The sequence below is a fragment of the Columba livia genome, chromosome 5, assembly GCF_036013475.1.
Source record: "Columba livia isolate bColLiv1 breed racing homer chromosome 5, bColLiv1.pat.W.v2, whole genome shotgun sequence".
Lineage (NCBI taxonomy): Eukaryota > Metazoa > Chordata > Aves > Columbiformes > Columbidae > Columba > Columba livia.
In genome coordinates, this window is record NC_088606.1 from 58,572,467 (window position 1) to 58,591,483 (window position 19,017).

At 39.1% G+C, this 19,017-nt stretch overlaps 1 protein-coding gene across 15 annotated transcripts in view; it reads right to left on the reverse strand.

The window, feature by feature from the left end:
• The window catches only part of GALNT18 (polypeptide N-acetylgalactosaminyltransferase 18), a 334,832-nt gene that overhangs the window by 102,649 nt on the left and 213,166 nt on the right, over positions 1-19,017 (reverse strand). For all 15 annotated transcript variants that reach the window (XM_065066196.1, XM_065066205.1, XM_065066202.1 and 12 more), the window contains one exon: positions 6,798-6,964. In XM_065066196.1, the coding sequence (XP_064922268.1) occupies positions 6,798-6,964 (167 nt within the window). The remainder of the gene's footprint in view (positions 1-6,797; positions 6,965-19,017) is intronic.

Sequence of the window (19,017 nt, forward strand, 5' to 3'; positions counted from 1 at the left end):
ACTGAATCTGACACAGAAAAAGGTATTTATTAGACTGCAGCACTACAAGCATATTAGGACTGAATGAGTTAAATTACCTGCTGGATGGAATAAAAGATGAGATGACCACATATTAACTTTCCACAACTGCTGGCTAAGGAGGATTCAGTTCATAGTATTATATGAACTTTTGAATCAGAAACTCTGATGTCAGGAAGCTGCAATAAAAGCTCTGCTGCTCCCCTATGACCACAATGTGGACAGAGGTTATGCCATCAGCTTGCACACACATGGAAATTTTGCTTTCCCAGCCATACAAACACACTGAACTATACAAGACTGCAAATAATTAAAACAATTATTCTTTTGAAAGGCCACTTGGTCACTCCAAACACCTGCTGAGCTCACACTTGCACAGAGGCAAATGGTCCAACAGTTGTGTGAGTTCTCTGGGCTGCACTGGGGGAGCCACACTGGGCTGCACTGGTCCTGCAGCCCCACAGCACCGCAGCTTCCCCAGCCTGCCAGAAAACAAGGGCTGAGGACCTTCCACATCTGTTCTAAAGAACAGAGAATGTGGCAGTTCACATTATAAAACAAAGCAAACCGCATGCTGGTTATCAAACAGCTTTCATACAGCTAGAATTAAATGCTACAAAAATCAGAGTATTGCCTTCAGTAAGGGATGCTGTCCCTGCCCCCACATGTGACCGAATGCAAGGCAACATCCGAGTCTGACGCAGGATGGGCTTCAGATATGGGATAGTTGGAAACACTGATCTAAAAGAACAAAACATCATTTTTAAATGAAAGCAAAAGGAAATGAAAAATCACATCTGAAAATGTGGTGTCAGAGAGAAAAAGAGGGAAATGGGATAAAAACATGTCACAAAGGAAGGAACAGAATGCTGCTGGGGGAAGAAGGAAAGGAGGAAGGGGTGGATGGACGGATGGATGGACGGATGGATAAGACAGGCAGGAGTCTAATTACTGGGGCTAAAGGCAAGGGGGAGCTGCATGACGAAATGGGAAAAACAGAGGAGTGCAGTTTTTGAGAAAAAGCAGCAAATACTGGGGTGAAGGATACAGGGAGAGGATAAGAGGAGCGGATACACTGGCATTTGAGAACACAGAAAATGGAGACCCCAACTGAAGGACATAAACTCACATAAAGGAGGAGGAGGTGTATGGAGTGGGTGTGAGGCCGTGAACATCTGAAAAGAGCAGACTGCCAAGACGGAATGAGGAAAAGCCAAGTGGACTGAGGGAATAAGGGCTAAGGATATACACCACCTGGATGAAAAAAAAAGAAGGACTGAATACAGGTTGAGAAAAAGGTGTGAAGAGTGATATATCAAAGCAAAAGAGGGGCAGGAATAGTTGGGGCAGACAGCCTTCTTCATCAACAGTGTCCCTCTATTTTCTGCTCTGTTGCTCACATCCTTTTGATGTCCTACTCCACAACCTCTGCCCTTTAAAGCAGGAATCAAATTCAGTGTTACAAGGACTGACAAGTAAGAGCAGAAAAGAGTCTACAGCCTCTCTAGGGCAGCATCTTCTGCTGTCCTTATAAAAATCTCACAGTCCATTTGCATTAGTGGTTCTTAATTTTTTCCACAAGAGTTTTGAGCTGCATGGCCAGTCATTGTCGGGACATGAACCGAAGTGTCCACATACTCCACTCTCTCACACCTTAGAATAAGAACAACATCCCTCCTTCTGCTAACTTCTGTCAACACAGATGGCCAGTTGACGATGTTTTGCTCCTGGTTATTTTCTTCTTACATACTTTCAAGTGCCTCCACAGCAGCTGGCACACAAGCCAAGACACACACCTCACTGCAGTCCCCAGCATCAGCACAGAGTGTGCAGCAGTGACCATATGCCCAAAGAACTGTCTTCATTTATTCAGGTTTCAGTGCTAAACGTTACCTTGCAAGTAAAATGCACAGTTTGTAACAGCAGCTAATGTTCTCACATCTACAGTGGAGACAGATTTCCTGGTCTATACATAAATACAGGCTTTTTAGCATCTGATTCCTAACTAGCCTCACACAGCCTCTCTTTCCTATAAACCCCTGCCAACACTGCTGAAAGTTTTCTTCTGTGAAGACTGCAAAAATAATGATTTCAGCGTCAAGACCTTTAACTAATGGGCAGAACGAATCTTGGCAGATAAAGCAAAGTCTTCAAAATGCATAACCCATGGCCCAAAAGTGAATGTGGGTTTGAATAAAGTTTGGCATTTTTTCTTGTTTTTAAATGTTTTTCTTTGCCTTTGAATTTTGCTGGCATTGAGGTAAGAGACGAATAAGAAGCCAAACAGAATGAACTTCCCTAGGAGATTGTGATTAATAGGTTTTTAAAATCAACATTCATAGTTGTCTGGTCTACAGGTAAGCCATCTTCAAATTACGCTGTAATAGGAAATCTAGCATGCATTTGAATAGCACTTTGGAGGTTTATTCATCATTGCTATAGTAAAGAAAAAAAATCAGACAATATTCTGTTTCCAAATACCTCTTAAAAATAGCCAAAGAAGAAATATACCTTTCTAATGAAAAGCTCTGGATGCTTTTTGAAAAGCTTCTTTTTATTCAATGTTTTGAGGACAATGTTGCAAATCTCTCAAAGGTGATACATCTAACCCACTTTCTACCAGCCTGTGCTAATTCTCTCCAACACTGCAAGTCATAGAATTAGCATCCTGTGATACCCAGCATTATTACTGCAATTCAATAGCTGTATTCATGTAGATCTCAGGAAAAAATGAGAATCGTTAAACCGAACGCATTAAAATATTTCATTCATAAGTAATGATCCAAAGAAAAAGGAAGAAACCTTACGAAATCTGAGCCTCTATTGCAACATCTATTATTAACTTCAATATGGAAAAATGTCATAGAGGATGATACTTATTGCTCTAATATAAAATTTTGTAAGGCATGCTCTGGGCACATTAATGCATGCTGCCTCCTCATGAAGCTGAACACATCATAGCTCACACAATGAGTGTTTTAGAGAGATTTCAAATAATCTTAGAATAATCTTCAAGAGGTACTTCATGATGCAGCAGGACACAATGCCAGCAGAAAGACTCGAAAGCCGAGACAGGGCTCCAGTGGCACAGGAGGTCACCAGCCTGTCCCCAGAGGGCAGGATGCAACAAGCCCAGGAGTGAATAAAACACTATTCCAGTAGCCTCCAGCTCAGAAAATGCTTTTCCTAAATGCATTTCTGAGGTCTAATTATCTATCAGCAGCCGTGGGCTTGGTCACTTAAAGTGTTTTTAAAGCCTCTTCTCTGTAAATCTCTCTCCTCAAATGCATTGAGCCAGCTGGAAAACTCTGCTGCTTCTGAAAGCAAAAATGACTAAATTATTTTATTGCCAAGTTATAAAATACTAAATATAATATATCTGAAATGCAAACAGCGTTTCTGAGAAGGATGGGGAAGATTCTGATCTGACAGACAGCACTTAACACCACAGTAAAACAGCTGAAATCAGTGCAGTTGCTCTATATCACAGCAATGCAAATGGGACCCAAATGATCTACACTGATCCTTGGTTTGTTTTAATAAATCTTCTGTTCTCTTTATGCAGCACACAGGCAGCCACTAAGATGCACTTTTTTTAACCTTCAATTAAATTTTACCACTAATGTACCTAACAGAATATACGAAACATTTCAGTGTTACGCTTATCAGAATTCCACGAGAAAAGATGGTATGGGGAAATACACACATTAAGCCATGCAAATGGCTTTTTTAAAATAAAGGATCAAAATGTTGGGATCTGTTAAATGTAGCTTCTGCTTTTAAATGGCACACACTGGCATTTTTAGTTTCCTAACTTGAAACATTTACTTTGAAAAAGGGAAACTTGATGAAGAGATTAATTGAGGTCTCCTGAAACATAACTGGAAACTTGAAAAACAGCACTGAGGTTTCAAGAAAGTCATAGATAATTTGCTTGACATACCCTGAAGTGCATGAAATAAAATACTATTGCTTATATTGCTCAAGACAAATGTGCAGAATTTGGCTGTACACTTGAATATATGGTTTCTGAAATCAGCCTTCTGTAATTTTAAAAAGCAACTAGTTCTTCCACTGCTCTTCTCTGAAACAGAGATCTACTGATATCACAATGCAGGTGTTCATTAGTACATTCAGAATTTGGCCCACAGCAAGAATTTGCACCAGTTCACCAGTATATTGCTTCCCCTCAGAAGCAGGACATTTTGATGCCGTCCTTTAGGGCCAATCATTGTATCTGCTTTTATTTTAAACCACGATGCTATGTGAACGCAATCGTACAGCAGAAGAGAATCAAAATAAAACACATGTTCATTTGCACTCTGCCTGATCTCTGTTCTCACTTTTTCTTTCTAGTCCCTGCCCACAGTGCGATGTTTCTTGCCTGTGAAATCCATGGCTGTTACATCACAGGAAAAAATCTTACATTGAGTTATAAAAGTTGCCATCCCCAGCAAAAGCCTGAGAGTAAACATACAGCTTATAATTAGGATTCTGACAGGTCTCTGTGAGAGCAGAGTCTGGAGCCAGGCACAAGCACAAAAATCCTGCCCCTCAGGTAACATTACAGGGAAACCCAGAGTAACCCACTTATCTTACAAGCAGCAACACTTGCAAGCTAAAGAGCTACTAACAGAAACACAGAATGACACTAAATATAAAGGATTAGTTTCAGCAATGCTAGAAGGGAGAAAAAAATCTGAAAACAGAATATTGTAAGAGCAAAAGGAAATTGTAAAATAAATATTTCAGGATTTAAACTAATAATAGAAAAGCTCATACATCATCTTTACAATCTCTCCCTTTCTTACCAAACATCTATCCTCTCCAAATGGATGCCTATTACCAGGTCTTCAGCATACATTATGGGATAAAGAGGACGGTAGGAATCTAATTTACTTCTGCAGGGAAGAGACGCCAGAGAAAGGGCTAGAGGAGCAGCAGAAAATCCTGGAGAGAGCTGAAAATTTCTAGGAGGCTAAGGATCAGTCTGCACAGTGTGGTTTTGTATAGAATGATAGGTAATACCAAGCCAAGACAGCCAAACCAAAGGTCACCTTCCTCTCAATTTCTGTCCTCCTGTTTGGGGTCAGGAACCTAAGCATTTCAGGCACTGGAGGGTAAGAAAGGCAGGCCTAAATAAAGCCTGAATAAAAGGCACAGCCAACTATAAAAATATTACACTGCACAGTACCAATACTGGTACTAACACAAAATGTGGCTGAATAGGTCTTCCTGAAAGAATATGTGATTCCTGTGATTTCTTATCTATTTCAGGTAAGAAATAATGAAAAAGAATAATTTTGACAAGCCCACAGAGCACAACGCAAAGTGTCTTTGTTAGTGAGCTCATCGCAGTGATGACAGGCTCTCAGAAACACTGAAGTTTCTGACATTGCTCTACAATGTGCCCTCTAGAATAACTGCCTGTAAATTATAGAAAATCAGACTCAAACTTTAGAAACCTCATTTCTGAGCCAGATTATTTTTCTTCTTGTATGGCTGCCTTGTGGCCAGTTCCTCCATGTCCAGAGGCCTCAGGCCCTGCAGCACCAACAGCCATTCAGCTTCACTGAGCTCCTGGCATCACATTAACTCTACCTGTTTGAAAGATGCAGGAATTACTTTCTATAAACACATTCCAAGCCCAAGTCCACCAATCAAGTTGTGAGGTTTTTTTTCCTATCAAGCTGCCATGTATTACATGAGGGAGTAGGCAAAAATTAAGGCCAGCAATAGTGCGTCAGTAAAACCAGGCCAAATGACTGAATTCCATACTGAAGTAAATCAAAAGCCTACCTCAGTTCACAAGAAGTTTCTGAATCACATGTATGTTTATGTGTATGCACACATGTAGATTTTAGTTTGGGTTGGTTTTTGTTTGTTTTCACTTTGCTCATAGTTTACTGTTTCATTGTGATTGTTTTCATTTACTTCATCTCATTGTTACATGATAAATTGTGCCATAAACTACAAATTACAACTCATAAATCCCACATGCCAATTTACCCACACTGTTCCATCAGCAGATGTTTCAAGAAAAGCTTGGTCAGCCTTAGGTAACTCTAAACACAGTATTATTCACTGGGACTGGAATTAGATTTGATATAAGCTTACATCAAGTTGTTGGGATTTGTATGTACTATGAAGAGTCAGAATTTTACTTTTTCCTTCATCGATAGTTAGCAAGAGAGGAGATAATGAAGTGCATGGAGTGGGGAACTTATTCACTTGTTTTGCAAAAAATTTATTTTCTGTACCACTCTGAGATACATTTATGATCAACAGTGAGTCACAGGATCTAGCTACAGGGATCACATAACATCTGTAATGACAGAAAGGATGAGAGAAGCCCTGCTCATGAAAGCCAGACAGCAGAGGATCTGGAAATCCAGAGGAGACGTCTAAGAAACACAGATGGATGTTCTATACAAAAGAGAAACTGAGTACATACATGCAAACGTACAACTGAAACATGAATCTATTGTTACACTCAAAATTTTGGTTAACAGACACCTTAAGCATATGGAAACAGCATTCTATCTCTGTACATAATCTTTTTAACACACCCCACTTGTGTATATGTGAAGACAGCCTAGAAAGACTGACATGAAGAAGGGAGAAAATACACTGAAGGCAGAATTCAAGGATTCTCGTGTATGATCCAACCTCTAGGGAAAAGCAGACAAACAAACAAAACTCAAAAAACCACAACAAACCAAATAATCCAAAACAAACACAAAACCAAACATCAAAACCAACCAAACAAAACCTCTTACCATTATTACTGTTATCATCAACTAAAATAATCTCTTTGAGCAGGTGAGCAGGAGTCCGGTCAATGGCTGAGTGAATGGAGCGCAGAATCACCGAGAGAGCTTCATTAACAAAGATGAACACAATGCTGACCTCGGGAAGCCTGTCAGGAAAAGTAAGGTTTCTGCACCTGAAGAAAAAGGTGAAAGAAAAAAGAGTAAACTATTGGAAGTCACAACGTCAACACAAACTCTTTCAGTGAAATCTGTCCCCAGTCATACAAATGACAATAGAGCTTTTGTAGGCATGGTCCCCATACCTGTCTAGAGCAGGTACGGGCAAGAACAAGAAGGATTTGCTGAAACCAATCTCCTGAATCTGCCTGTGCAGCCAAGGCCTAGAGCAAGCTCATTTTTCCATCCTAGGCCCAAATCACTGAAAATCAGTTTGCAAATCAAATGCAAACTCCTGTTTAAATGCAGCTTCCAGTTGCAGTTGTTCACAATGTCTTCCTGGACAGTGCAGACAGCAATGAACAGTTAGCTCCTTACTTTAGAAAGCATCTTCTTAATAGCCACATTAATTATTTTTGCTACAGAGTCTATCATCTATCTCAAGTCAAAATCAGGGGCTTATTTCTCAATAATAACACAGGAAAAGACCAGCTCCTAAGAAGATTCTTCTGAAGAAGCTAAGACTGAGAGTGTAGCCAGAAAAAGAGGAAAAACGGATGGAAAACTTATGTGTAACTCAGTCAAGAGGTTTAATCAGAATGAGGAATACTCTCGTAACCTGATGGATTTTCCTATGGTTTTTAAAAATACATATATTTTAGCCACATTCCAATTTGCTTATGCGAACAGCAGTATGGAAGTGTTGCCCACAACTTTGGAGTTCCTGAATATTTTATTGGGTTTTTCTGCTGCCCACAACTTTGGAGTTCCTTAATGTTTTATTGGGGTTTTTTTCCTACTTCATTTAAAAAAGGATTCAAATTCTTTAATTTTATGAAGAATAGAAAGCCCTTTTACCAATTTCTATCTTTTAAACTGTCAGCAAAATATTTGCTTTTTCAAGTAAAGTGACAAGTTAATTAAGTAAAAGTCATTTTCTCTGAAACTTTTAGTATTTTAATGCAACGTTTCTGAACCACAATCAATTCTACCTTTTTTCTCAGATCTGAGACTATTTACTAGGATGAAATCAGGTTACAAGCTGACCCACGTATCATTTCTGTGTAGGCTCTGTAGATGGAAATGATTGATTGTAACACTTCTCTGCCTCCTGACAACACCGGAGTGTCTGAGGTTCTCTAAGCACACCCAGGAACTCCTGGAAGCTGCGAACAGCATTTCTAACATCTGCCGGTCAGCACACAGAAAGCAGCAATGGATTCAGAATTTTCAAACCATGCTTGAATATGACTCCTTAATTAAATTTGTTCTTCAGTTTGAAGACAAAGCATGGCATTTTTTATTATTATTATTTTGTGGTTTAATCTGTATAGTCAATAAATGTGGGTAAGTAGTGCAAAAGCATTCCTCTTCACATGGTGGATGTTGAACAAAAATTAAGTTCAATCCAGGTGGCAAATTTACATGTGTGTTTTAAAGTTTCTGAAAAGAGTCAGTGCACAGGACACATGATATTCAAAAGCACTGAGAGACACATAATATTCAAATTCAGCTGGTCAATCAGTTTTCTCAATTCAGTCACTAGTTTTAAATTGATGGAAATCACATTACAGAAGTTATTTTACACTTTAGGTACTTTTCTCTCTGTCACCACGTGAAATTCTATAGACATGTAAAACAGAAAACTGAGTCTTGAAAACGTGATGACAACAGTTTCAATCTTGAAAGGTGTACGCTATATTTTTTTTAATAAGCTTGTTCATTCACCTTTCTGGAACAAACAGGAAACTTGTTCACAAAGATCCACAGCTTTTTGTGTGGCATCAATACAATAGGGAAACAGCTAAAATGGTGTTTGGATTTACTGATTCCCACTTGTAGCTTGATCTTTTGGCTGCATAACAAATCAAAACTTACTTTCCAAAATCAGTTTGTATTTCTATCGGTGTGTCACTCCCCTGTTCTGGCTGGTAGGAGAGCTTTCAGCTTTAAGCATCAGACTGAAAAGTCATCTTTGAAGCTTTCATGAGACCTAAAAGCACATAACTATTTTTTTTGACAGCAGATCAAACGTAACAACAGCTTGTGAAAGTGTAATTGTCTCATTGATAACAAATTGCTCCCTTTTTTTTTCTTTAAAGTGAACACCAAGTCATTAAAGATGTCTTGTAATAAAATTTCACTACTCTCTGAACATCAGATTCTCATAAATGTGGATGTCTTTTATACCCGGCCTTTATAAGCAGCTGCACTCATGATTCTTACTGGTTTCAGGGTGTTTTTCTGGGAATCAAGATTTTCTAAGAAGGACTTATCAACAGGTTCACAAATCAAGTCTCAATAAAAATGTAAATACTGCTGTCATGGTTTAGATGGACAAACAACATAGACCAAGTTCTTCCAGGATGAAAGTAGTAGATGCCATTTATTGCCACAAGTGCATTTTTATACAGTTTTACCAATTCATGTGTCTCTTTGCTATTGGTTACAAGTTACAGCAGTAACATCTCATTGGCTATTTTTGCTATCATCCATGTTACTCTTTTACTCCCTTCTCTGTCACGGGTGCATCCTTAACATCTCCAGATACTCCTTTACTCCCATCTTTTTCATGGGTAGGCTTTAATATCTTCAAGGCTAATTTCTGTTCCATGCCCTCCGTCACGGAATCCACAGACCCACCATAGTCCCACATGTTGCATTTTTCAGTGGAGTGATATGTAACCTGTAAAGTTCACAGCTGCTGTGGAGCACATGTACCAGACAGGAAACGAGAAGACTTCCCCTTGAAGCACCGAAGGCGCTCTGCATTCATCAGAGCCTAGAGCCTACTTTCCTAGAGATAGGAACCTGAGTGCTTTTCATTCAAAATAAAACACTACAACAAGAGGCAGACGGAGCTGGGTTTTCTGCCACAAGACCACCAGTGCAAGGCAGAACTAGTTTTCTTTTAGCCAGTAGAGTTCAGGAGTTAAAATCTTCAACCAGAACAGAGGGAGCATGAATTCGGTCTTCTCTGATCCAGCCAGAGAGCCTTCTAACTACTTGCCAGTGCAGTGTGATTGTTTTCAGTCCCTCTTTTCAGAGTCATTTCACTTTCTATGAAGCAATTAAATGCACACTAAGTTGGAGTGATACCAAGTAAGCCTCTCAAGCTTTGCGTTAAAGGCAAATTCCCTGGAGGAAGGACCTGTACGGCAGTATCCATTCCAATGGATGCTCATGCATTTTAAACCCTGGACTTCACTCTTTATGGTTATGTCCAGTCTTCTAGATCATAATGCCACAGTAACTGTTTTGATCACTTTTTTCTTTCTTTTGCAAACCAATATTTATTGTTTTCATCTAAGAAATACTACTTGGGTTGAAGGAATAAAGGCACCTTAGAGAACCTGGGTCTCAGGTGTAAGGGCACTTTATTGGGAAGCAATACAGAGCCATTAAATGGTTGAGGTTGGAATGGACCTCTGGAGGTCATCCTGTCCAACCCCCTGCTCAAGCAGGGTCACCTAAAGCTGGCTGCCCACCATCCTATCCAGACAGCTTTTGGGTGTCTCCAAGGATGGAGACTCTACCACCTCTCTGGGCAACATGTGCCACTGCTCAGACACCCTCACAGTAAAGAAGTGCTTCAGTTTGTGCCCACGGCCTCTGGCCCTGTCACCGGGTACCACTTAAAAGAGCCTGGCTCCATCCTCTTTGCACTTTCCCTTCATGTATTTATAGATATTGATGACATCCACTGTGACCTTCCTCTTCTCTAGACTGAACAGTCCCAACTCTATATACACACATAAGGTTTCAAATCTTCTTAAGGAAAAAAGACTGTTCTTCACACCTGCCTCCTGTACCCTACAGTGAGTATTTTAATGTCTGAAACCATTCATTAAAGAAAGGTCATCCTCTGTGGTGAACAATCTCTTAAAGCACTGCTTTAAAACGCTGCCCAGATGGCTGAGTAGGTGCAGCAGGCACAAACTGGCTTGGGCTCAGCACGGGCAAACCTGAGGTGAACCTTGGACAAATGTGAATTTTAGGTGCCACCAGGGTTAGGTGGCATCTGAAAATAGGATTTTCAAGGTGTATATTATATTATATTCCAGGCTCACAGTGTCTGGGAGGCTTCTGTACTTATGAACATGCAACAGTTTTTAAATACTAACCCTCCCCATTTCCCAAAAGATGCTAAAAGCATTACAGATCCAGCTCCTTGACGAACAGACCTGGTACACAGTGTATGTGCATGTGCATGCCATGCTGCATCGACCAAAAATATTCCATATGCAATCTAGATAAGATTATTCAGTGGATGTAATCTCTTACATGCAAGTTATATGTAAAAATCTGCACGGCTATAATGAGAAATCACTAACAAAATTCTAGTCTTCTGTACACCTTTATAAAGCAAGCACATTTCTGTTTGATGTAAAAATTGAAATATCATGCAAGCTTTGAAAGTCTGGCTTCAAACAAACTATGAATGAGTTAACAGGCTTAAATATTAGCCTGTAAAGCCTGTTATTTTAGTGATACACTTGCAGCCAAAATGCACAGAGATATAAAATGGTCCAGCAAACAAAAGTACAGCCAGTCTCCCTTTTAGCTGTCTATCTTAGGCATAGGAAGATAATATATTTGTTATGCTCAGACATAACAATGCACAAAGAAGGCAAAAACGAAACTCTCCAAAAATGATAAGATATGTCACCTATCGGATAAACAGTAGCGCAGTGATTTTGGAGAATATTTTAAACGACAAAGAAAATACACTGAAAATAGTTAAAAGAAGTTGCTTCCTTAAAAAAATGTATTTTTTTATCCTCTGTTAATTAAGCTAAGGTTGACATATACGTGAATTATACTTTTGTAAGAAGTTAGTGACAAACTATATTGCAAAAGTGTTCCAGATGACCAAACCAGCCCCCAAAACACTGCTGCCCTACCAGAAATACATGCATAAACTGAAATGTTCCAACAGAATTTCTGTTTCTGGCATGTGTTCCATCCATTTAAAGGAAATTATTTGTATTGTTTTTCCTACCTGCATTCATTTACATCTCTTCAATTTAAATCACACTGAACGAGATTTTGCATTGTCTGGCACCTTGTGCAAGACAAGAGCAAAACGTTTAATGCCGCGAATGTCACTTGATTCCCTGTTTGCTACATCACACATTAAAAGATAACTACATACAAGAGAATAGAATTAAGCTCTTGTTGTGTCTAATTTCTTTAGTCTTTTCAAATGAATTCTTTTTCAATTAGGGTACAGTCCTAAATTGAGTTCAAGTTTTCTTTTTTTCTATTCAGACTTGTTTATTGTCTATACTTCCAGCTTGAATTAATTTCTTTTTCAATGCATGTAGAGCTTTTAAAACGTGAATTTTCCTGCCTACACTGTTTTTCATATCAGATGATAACAATAAAAATTACTTACTTTTCCTACTTTTGTTTTTAATTCAAACGAATCAGAATTCAACCCACACACCTCAGACCACGCACAGAACGCAGAGCACTTGTGCAGTTTCACAAGTACATCTGTTTTCCTCTTTATGGCAAGTTTTACGAGGAGTAAAATTCCACAATTCTAAGAATGAACAAGAAATAGCTACAGAGAAAGTGTGTGTGTGCACGTGTATGAAAGATACACTGAAGGGGGAAAAAGGGAGGAAATTGTATGGAACAAAATCTTAGATCCATTAAGCCCTAAGCCCTGGACCGTTGCGTGGCAACCGGCAATGCACAAGTTTCAATGACAGCTCTGCCCTGGACACATCCAGGGGCCTTGGACAAGACCCCCAACCTGCCCCTCTGCAAAGTGAGGCTCTCGCTACAAAACCAAATCCAAAGTATAGAGTATGCTTCAGTATTATGACTAAGAGATTTTTAAATATAAATTCTAAATATTATTTTGAATTACAATAACGAGTACCATCCCAATGTAGCTAAAAAATTACCTCTAGCAACCTACTTCACTAAATTACATTGGGCTAATAACACTAAAGTAACGGTTGTCATGGTTACCAGAAATTTAGAGAAACTCCTGGTGTTCTATTTGAAGCACAACTCTGGGAAATGGAGGACAGCATACATTATGAATCTTTCCAATATTTGTCCACAAGAAAATTATATTCCTCTAGAATATGTGCACTGTGATAAGACAATTTAGTCAGTCACATTAAAATTAGTTCAGCATAACCATGCAGTGAGAACAAAGAATGATTTCCTGCATTAATAACTTATCTGAGACCTTCTACAAATATATATATAAAAATTATTTAAAATAATTATTTTCTACAATTTATGAGAACCTTTCATGAAGAGTTGCATGGATATTGCAGCCAACAATGGCGAGAGAACACGTTTTTTATTTTAATCACTAAATTAGGTCATCTATTCCACCATCTATTCATGTAGTATAGTACTCAAACATTTGGGGTTAAGGTTTTGTTTTGAGAGTGTATGTGGGAAGGAGCTTTAGTTCTAACAGAACAAAAATTTCTCAGAAGCATAAGCAGAACCAGAATTGAACTTTCTTCCAAGATCTGGTAACATTTTGTCATCAGCCAAAATTGCAAATGGAAGTTCAAGATGTATGGGAGGAATAAATGAAATAAATAAGACTAACACTCTTGCAAAAGAACTTAGTATTGTAAGAATTTCAGCTCAACTATTTATGTTAACAATTTCATTTTGTGATCCTTCTTCATTTTTCCTTTCACTACTCTTAGGTGTTAACTGAACTATGCTAATAAGGCTGCCGTTGAACAACATATAAAAAGGGCTTTTTTCCTGATCTCTGAGGGTTACAATCTATTATTACAGAACTACAGTCAGCAAGACAGTAATTCTGCTGCAAATTTAGAAATCTTTCTTTGTGGTCATCATCTTCTATTACAAGGGAGTAAAGGCAGGCAAACAATCATGTAAGGAATTGGAATACAGAGTTACCATATAAGCAAACATGTTTGTTTTGTTTTTCTTCTGGCATCTATCCCTAAAAACAAACAAAAAATTCATAATAAAGAAAGATTAGATAACAGGAAAGGAACTTGATACATATGCAGATAAGTTCCAAAAGGTTCTTGGTCTCCTAAGCATCTTAGAGCATAGATTTAATTGTAACAGACTGATTCCACACTCTTAATAAAAGCTATTCATGTCAGTAAAATTACACAATAAAGGTCCAATTTATTTTTGGTACTTAAAACTGAGACCTTTCTCTGAATAAAGCAATCAGAACAGTAAGCTGGGAGTTGATGATTTCAATAAAACTCATTTTCAGATGAATATGAGAAGAATTCTGTATAGCTATTTGGCCAAAAATTGTTAGCCTCTCACAGCATTATGCCATGGATTATTCTAAGTACGTTTTAGTGTAAAAGTATGCCAAGTGAAAGAACATTCACATGTTATGACACATTAATAAGAGACTGAGAGAGAGAAAATGAGAGCGAGTGAGAGCGCGCACACCACCGCATCGCAGCTTCTTTCCGTTAAAGGAGACAAGGGGGAAAATCAAAACCAACATGCATACATTGTTATTACCCTGGGTTATTATAGCAGCTTGGACTGCCGCTGATTTGGTATCACCGCTAGTGATGTTAAATACACCTAGAGCAGCCGTTTGAGGAGATGCATTCAGACAGGACAAACTGCAGCACCGAGCAGAATCACGGAGGGCGGCCACTCAGGCAGCACGCACCACAAGCAAAAGTGAGACAAGACAATCAAAGGTAGAGACACGATTACCTGAGAGCAGGAAATATGACAGAATTAAACATTAGATATTTTAAAAGGATGCAGAATAATTTGGTAATTTTAGGACTTCTGTCCAAAACAATACAATAGGTAAAGTACCATGCTTTTGTGCTCTTTTTTCCTTTGAAACATCAGATACAACATGCAATATTTATGCTATCTTCCATGAGCAGAAACAAAAGTACTCAAACATGGAGCCACATCCATAGCTAACACAAGCCCAGCAAAACAGAATGGTTTCACAGGTGCTTGTGGACACAAACACTTATGGAACTCAAATCTATAGGACCTGGCTTTTGGGAACAAGCAGAGCTAATGTGCAAATGCCAACGTGAACCTCACAATTTGAGACAACATTTTTCTTACATCAGTTTTAATAAAGTAAAACCTACAGGTTTATACAAGTCTGACATTTTGCACACTACATCCAGGACTGCATATACCACCATGACATTGATGGACATTTTGGACAGACGTACATACATAAATAGCTTTTCTCCTAAAATGCATCACTCTCCTCAACCAGCCATTCTTAATTTTTCTCCCTTGTAGTTATATCTGTATTCAGTGGATATCCCATCTGCTCTGTTTGTGCCCTCTTTAACACAAACGTAATTTTGCTGCTCTTCAAGGCTTCTATCATTGTTCTTTGCTGAATTGAGCCTCAAAGTAATACAGTTTGGGACTGGTGAACTGTTTGAAACAAGTAGGACTTACAAAACGGCCAAAGCTTTTCTCTGGACAGGAAACAGGACGTCTCCTCTGCACTTGTCTGGATGCCAAACAGCACTGACTCAGCTGGGAAAAGGGCAAACCTGCTACAAGCCAAATGCTATACCATACTATTTAACGATCTCCAAAGAAGGAAAAACATTTGAGCTTTAAATGCTTCTTTTTTCCCCTCCACCCTTCCTGCCTTTGCTTCTTCACACAAATACTGTTTCTGCTAATGCAAGTTTGGCTGGTTGCAGTTATACTGACTGAAAAGTTGTTTTATGCTTACTGGTCAGCTCCTTCATCTCATAGAGCCTACGCAGGAGAAAAACCCTGCAGAATCGTTCCTTAGGTGGGGTCCTGCTGCACATCCCTTTTCCCACTACCCCTCACTCTCTCATCACATAAAAAAAGAAGAATGTTATCTCTCTTTCCCGCATGTCCTTCTGCACACTGGATCAGGCGACAAAAAATTTACAAGCAAACAAAGTAGAATCCTAAGTGCATCCACTCAAAAGGAGATTTGGTATCCAGCTTTGGGATCCCTAAACAACCTACATTTTAATAATGTCTTTCTGTGTGAGCTTGTTCAATGTTTCTCTCATGACAAGCTTTGTGGGCACTGCCTGCCCTACTTAAAGTAATGAGCACAACAGAATTACAAGTAACACAGAAGTATTATCCTGGTCCTGCACACAGTAAGGGCAACACTGGCTTCCTCGATGCTACTGGCTCATTGGAGCCAGTAGTTATCTGTTAGTCTGTGATGGAGATAGTTTACAGGCTAACAGAGTACAGAAGGGTGGTAAACAGCAGAGCACCCACTTTCAGCAGCAGAAAATAAATGGAGGCCTTGGGAGAGAGCATATAAGCAATACTCCATAATACTCCTTGTACTATATACTACGTATTGCAAAAACAGAGCCTACTTCAGGATGTGATGATGACTTCAGGAGGCCAGGACATCCAGAGGAGTTATTTATTATAATCTGTATCATAACAGATTATTTTGGACTGTGCTAGCACAAATATTCACAGGGAAAAGTAAACAAATTCTGAACATTCTGCCACAGGACATGAGGCTCATGGCTGTACAGAGGGTTAGAAACTATTCCACAGCACCTAAAACACGAGAAGGTCCCACTCCAAAGTGTGACAGTTGCCACAGCCTTACCAAGCTGCAATCTGCTGGATGTTTCCATCTGACTGATGGTCATTTCTTCCAGAGAAGCCAGAGCTCAGGAGCTTGAGCAGAGTCCACTGCCCTAAGTACTAAGGGTGGTCTCCCACCTCTACACACCACCCACACTGGAGGACTGGGCAAGGCTGAATATTTGCCTTCTCCTCCTCATGTGTTGTGGCTCAGAAATCTCTAATTGTCCTCCAGTTTTCTCATGGTATTAAATGTTGGTAATATCAACCATAGAAAATCCTCTATGCTATAACAGGGTTATTACATATGTGGAGTGGCCTTTCTCACTGCAGAACCTTGCAAAGAAATGCTGAGCTCCTCTGCTAAGTTATTTTGCTGTGAATTCTCAGAGCACTGCAGGCACAAAGAAGGTCAAGTCCGAGTCATACCAGTATGATATAAAAGGGGCCACTAACACCACACACTCTCGGCAGTTCACTTAATTCTCCCAGTCTCAGCTGGGGCAAACCATGTATGGATTATATTAGACTTCAGTTATATGTATATTTCTGCTGTCCTTCCAACTTCCTATACTTCAATATGATAGGTGATGGGTTCAGGTGACAGGCCACAACTGAGCCCAGACATATCTATGTGAACTCCCTTCCTTCAGCTTCCTGCTCACAAGCCTTTGCCCACACTGACTCTGGCAGAACCACTGCTAAATCCAGGCTCATGAGCTTGGTTAGGCCCAGGCTAACTCTGTCCAGGGCTGCTGTGATACCTCTGCCTCTGTGCTTCTGTGCATTCGTAGTCAGAACAGGAACACCACAGCCGACTTAGGTCCAGCAAAGTTGATTAACTCTGTCTCCATGGCACTTTCTGTGTGCTCTCTTCCAACCACTCCATCCTCCGCTTTCACGCTATGCTGCCTGAGCACAGTATCTGCCCATGGATAATTTAAACACATCTATATAGACTCTGGAAGTGACAAATGCAATTTGCTTTAAAACTAGGTGGTACAAATCCTAAAAATTGATTATTATAAGTGGAAAACATACTCTTGCAGGTTTTCTTCCCTACAATAGCCATGTATGTGCTCTCACACAAATGAGAATTTGCGTATAAAGAGTAGGAATTCTTTTTTCAGCAATATGACTTTCAGAACACCCTGCAGCTCTGTACTCCACAGGGTGCCATATATACAGCAGTGTACGTGCTACCTGACAACACACTTCATTTCCCTCAGTGTCAGAATTTACTGCATTTCAGTGTCAGGCTACCTACTTGCTCCTGAACCATGAATAAGGTGTGGGGGGGAAATATTGTCCTGAGCTACTATTACTAAGCCTTTATTTTTTATGCATGCATTCATAAACATATTATAATGTCTAATATGTTTTTGGCAGACAGTTAACTAAGGATCAAACATTTCACAGCAATCAGGATCACAATTTGTTTCTAACTGGAGTTTCCTTTAAGATCCCAACTCTTAATTTATTTCTTTCAGCTACAATAACATTCATTTTTCTGTCTTTTTAATTTTTAAAACCCATAGTTATAAAAAATTCAGATTGATATCATTCAGGAGAGTAATTTCAAAAGAGATATAAGAACAGACACATCTCTGTCATTGATGTCTTGTTAGTTACAGAAGATTTGTTTTTCCTCTAAATTAGTTTATAACTAAAAAAGATCATCCCTATAGAGAGTGCTAAGCCTATTTAACCAAATATAATTGCGTGTACCTTGATTTCCTTAAAGTCATTATTTCAGCAAATAAGTATTTCTAAAATGTGTTATATAATAATATATAGCATAAATATATTTAAAGTTGCTAAACTATTGCCTACATTCATATCTTTTCACTAATATCAGACAACTTTATACAGGGTAAATTGTACTGCTTACAGCTTCAACTATTAAAACATTTGGCTAAGTAAGTTAATAAGGTCACATCTGGATTGCTTTTGGAATTGGCAAGGAACTAAGAAGACTTTCACATCTTGGTTACTGGTTCAATTCAGAAGTACCCATGATGTTTATTTAAAGATATTTTTTTTTTTTATGACCTTCAAAAAAGCAGTTTTCTCTCCACCAGTTTCCTTATCCCCAGAGCTGTTCAAAGGATCAAATGAACAACCAGTGCTGAAGAAAAAGTTGAGCATTAACTGTCTCTGTGAATGGTCCTACCAGAACAGCCCTCAAGTGCACTAAAGGGAGGGCTGTTCATTCCCTTGGGCCCATCCATCTCACCAAGACATTGTGGAATAACACTGGACATATTTACCCTGCTGACATGAATGCTTCCCAGCAGAGAACAGCCCAGCCAAGGAGGCTCCATGGGCTTTCAGCTGGTACATGCTGCTTGACTAAATTACATACTTCACCTGTTGACTGATCTTTATCAGCCAGTTCGGGGCTTTCAGAAAGAGCAACTCTCATTTTATTTCTACCTTAGTCAGATCTTGTGATAAAACTAAAATTTAACATAACAAGTTT